The sequence below is a fragment of the Apaloderma vittatum genome, unplaced genomic scaffold (genome assembly GCF_000703405.1).
Source record: "Apaloderma vittatum isolate BGI_N311 unplaced genomic scaffold, ASM70340v1 scaffold13586, whole genome shotgun sequence".
NCBI classification, from domain to species: domain Eukaryota; kingdom Metazoa; phylum Chordata; class Aves; order Trogoniformes; family Trogonidae; genus Apaloderma; species Apaloderma vittatum.
In genome coordinates, this window is record NW_009722341.1 from 1,469 (window position 1) to 5,485 (window position 4,017).

General features: G+C 46.4%; 1 protein-coding gene across 1 annotated transcript; it reads right to left on the reverse strand.

Annotated features, from left to right (window-relative positions):
• Positions 1 to 704: 704 nt before the first annotated feature.
• Positions 705 to 2,643, reverse strand: STON1 (stonin 1; the record flags this gene model as incomplete). The annotated part of the gene is made up of 1 exon (XM_009871744.1): positions 705 to 2,643. A coding segment is annotated over exon 1 (1,939 nt), but the record flags the coding sequence as incomplete, so codon positions are not given.
• Between the last annotated feature and the right edge of the window lie 1,374 nt (positions 2,644 to 4,017).

Sequence of the window (4,017 nt, forward strand, 5' to 3'; positions counted from 1 at the left end):
TCAATGACTTCCACATGCACAACTATAAACTCGGCTGGTTTTACCACTGCAAGCTTCTAGTGAGGTACCTCCACCAGAAAGAACCGGGAATAAAATGGGAGGAACTTTTTGTCAGTGCAGTAATTGCCACGAACGTACAATCTCAGTGCACAAACCCATAAAAGAGGTGACAGAGATTTGTCGTTGCAGAAGCACAGTCAACTTCCTACAGCAAGTCTGACCACAGTACCTTCCAATTACGCGTCATACCTACCGTTTCTTAAATGTTGCTGGAAAGCCAAGATCTAATGAGTGCAACACCACCTGTTGTATTAACTGTGTGATACTGGGTGGACAAATCATTTCACCTATTGGTATCTGCTTCCCAGCCCACCACTGCCCACCTGGTGCACGTGAAGCATAAACCTTTCCCTCTTTCTTACTACAGACTTGAGGTTTACTCAAGAATGATAAGATTCACTTCCACGATGCCAACAGTAATCTATCTGGCTCCATCAACTAGGAAAATGTTATAGAGATAGATGGATAGATATACAGATAGATAGATAGATAGATAGATAGATAGATGAGGCTATACTCTCTTTTTCCTAAATGACTACTCTAGCTTCTACCAATATCACTGTGGAAACTGTTGGAGGTACACAAGCGTAAGAGCAGTGAAGATGTGCACCCACGCCCATCAATTTATAATACAAATTATTTACTTGTGTTTTTATCTGGAAGCCTGTCTATCTTCCACACAACAGCCCTGTAGGCACTCTCGTATTTTGCTGTTCCAACCGAGACTTGTATTACAGGATCTGATTCGACCTCGTGTAAAGCCCCAAGGCAAGCTCTCCTGTTCATTTTTGCTTTTAGGGACTTCTGTCTTTGGAGGTTCATGGTCCAAAGCGCTTTGATCCACTGCGTGGGAACAGGAAAGTGTATCATAACGTTTTCACAGTATTTCACAGAGGGTACTCGCGTTGGGATCAGAGCAGCTGAAGACATGTTTATAAAAGCCTGAAGTTCAACGTATGCCCCCTGAACCACCACCGCAGCCCTCACAGAAAAGGGAAGGTCTTGCCCATTATACTGTGTCCTGAAACGCATCAGTTCCAGCCTACAGGCATCTGGGGGAGTAAACTTAATTATCCGCGATTGCTCGAATTCCTGTGCTTTGACACAGTTATGGAAATGGCAATCAAGGATATCGATCCATTTCTTCTCCTCCTCCTTCTCGAAGTAACGCTCATCCCTTCTCTGGAGCTCCAGGTCATTCAGGGTTAGAAAGCAGTTGGCATTTCCATTCACAAAACACAAGCAGTAAATATGCGTGATGACCGCACTTTCTACAAGTTTTCCTTCTGCCTTAGTGACTTTCCCCCAGAAGTTATCCACTACTTCCAGAGTCATTTCTTGCTCTTCATAATTCCTCTTTTGTCTAGGAACAGTAGGAAGTTTCATAAGCTCTTCCTCAACTGTTACGAGGAAATCAGTGAAGTCGTTATAATCTGTGGTGCCCAGCTTTAACATCTGCTCAACCTCTGGCTCATGGATCACTTCAACTTTGGGATGATACTTCCTTTTCTCTGTGTAAGACACACACTCAATCTTCACGGTATGGATTTTTCCCGAGACATTATAGCTCTCTAACTTAGGTTCAGACAGCTTGCAGTGTGGCTGCAGCTGGAACTCCTTGAAAGGTTTCTCCAGGCCCTTTTCATAATACATCTGCAGTACACCTCCGGCTAGGACGCTAAGGTAAATAGGGCCCCATTGCCGAGACGACATCACGTTCTTCTTTTCAGGAATCCTCAGCATGAATGGCCACCCATCCACCTTCCGGCTCCTGAAGAGGCCACGGGGGACAGCGGGGGAGAGTTTGTGCCACATGTGAGCACTGGAGACAGGCAGGCTGCCTGTGGCATCACAGCTGTCAGCCTGCAGGTGTTCAAGCCTCTCGCAGATGTAGCTGAAGGAGCCCTGGTTAAGGCTTTTCTGATCATGGCAAGTTTCTTTAGAATGGCAGGCACTCCTGTCAAGCACTCTGTCCTTCCTTTGTGTGCTAACATTAGTTGGTGATGCACTGAGCGAGCATCCTTCCTTCCAAAAAGGACTGGAAAAAGCATACTCGCTCTGGAAGTACGGGAAGCACCCTGGTGCTGACGACAACTCTCCCGACTCCTCGCAGCTTCCTGGTGGACAAGGGCTGCCTTCATCTGTCGATCTGGAGACCGAAGTCTTACCTGGGTGGTCATTAGGTGAGGTGTTTGAAGGAAGGCTGATTGGTTTCTGTGAGGTTAAGGGTGAGGAAGTCTCAGGTGATGGAATAAGGTTAACGTTCGATGGCCATTCAGGGATGGGATACAGGATGTGAATCCCAGGCTTTGGGATGCAAGGACTTCCTGGGTAGTCTCTTGTAGGCGTAGTAAGTGGAGAGTTGCTGGGAGGTCCAGGACTGAGGTAGAAGTCAACTACAGGAGATGAGAGTGGAGTGCTGCCCGTGGAAGATGATCTACTTGAAGACTCATGCACGCTAGACAGATTGAGCTTAAGGCCATTTGCTTTACAACTGCTCTGAGTATCAACCGATTTCTGAGGTGACTGAAAGAGTGGCTCATCGTCGAAGGTGACCCAATTTGCTGGATTCGTAGAACACATCTTGTAGGAGAAACCTGAGGCACTTGCACACGTATCACCTGCAAACCATCTACAAAGAAACAACAGACATGAGCAGAAATCAATTCTCTTGAAAGACAAAAAAAAAGCAAACAAAAAAAGCCGTCTTAAAATTCAAACCACAAAAAGCTCAAGTTTGCATGCAGTGCACAAACCCCATGTACTTTGTGGTTTAGGTGTGTAATCTGATATAGCCATGTAGAAACAGATATAATGCCCACGAATCCCTGCTGCTTTCCTGGGTTTGAGATCCAAGGGAGAGCTAAGCTTTATGGGCTCTTCAGAGAATCTGATGTGTGCAGCCTCTCGATCAGAGAGAGCAGAAAGTCCCCCAGAGGTACAGGACCACTTGTATAACGCTTCTGTAACGCCTTCTACATGTAGCTTGGAATACGGAGGGAGATTTTCCATACTCAGCATCTGCTCCAGGTGGTTTGCCCTCCTTCACCCCATTAAACATAACAGCACTTTACTAAGAATAGCGCAGCTATTTCCAAACACAAGATTAGGAGAGTGAGAGGGATTTATTCTTTTTGTTGAAAAGCTGTAGCAACTCAGTGCTGATGGCAAAGATACACATACTACAGCCAGCAGGGCAAAACCAGCACACCAAGATTAACATATGCTATGAGCAGCCAGTTCCTGAGGTCTCTCCGAGGCAGACGTTCTCCTCTTGCGATGGACACAGGCAAGAGGGCAATTGCATGAGCACCCCCAGGTGAGAGGCAGCAGTGAGCATCTTGTGTCCACCAGAACTGGCCTTTGACTTCTCACCCACTCCACACTGCTACCTGAGGTGCCTCCTGCCAGGACCAGCATGCATAAACTGGTCCCAGATGCCTTTCAGACCTGGGCAGGAATCGCTTCCCATCCCTGACTTACACTCTTAGAGTCTGGACATGCTAGAGGAGGGGAGTGGAAAAGCATTAGACCTACAAACAAGAAAGTTAGCCCTAAGGATGAGTGACACATCCCTGCAGAAGGGGAGACTACAAGCATCCACTGGTGGTAAAATGCTGGCAAAACACAAGTGAAGGCCAAGTAACAACATACAGGTGTGCTGAGCACTGAACGGGCTGGTGGCCTGGAAAAAGCACAGGTCTTTAAACCAATTAGTAAACTTAATCAAACAAAGTATCTTTGGTAAAGAGCTCAGCTAGATGTCCTCAGAGCAGGATTACAACCAGTAAATAATTGATCTCTAAATCATGCACTGAAATGTAAATACCCACTGCATCCTTACGAAGGGTATGTTGACCCCAAAGTTTACCCTCCCCAGTGCTCCTGACCGATGGAGAAACAACTAATAAATTGCTATCGAGCACAATGAAGCAGCACCACAGGGCACATACAAAC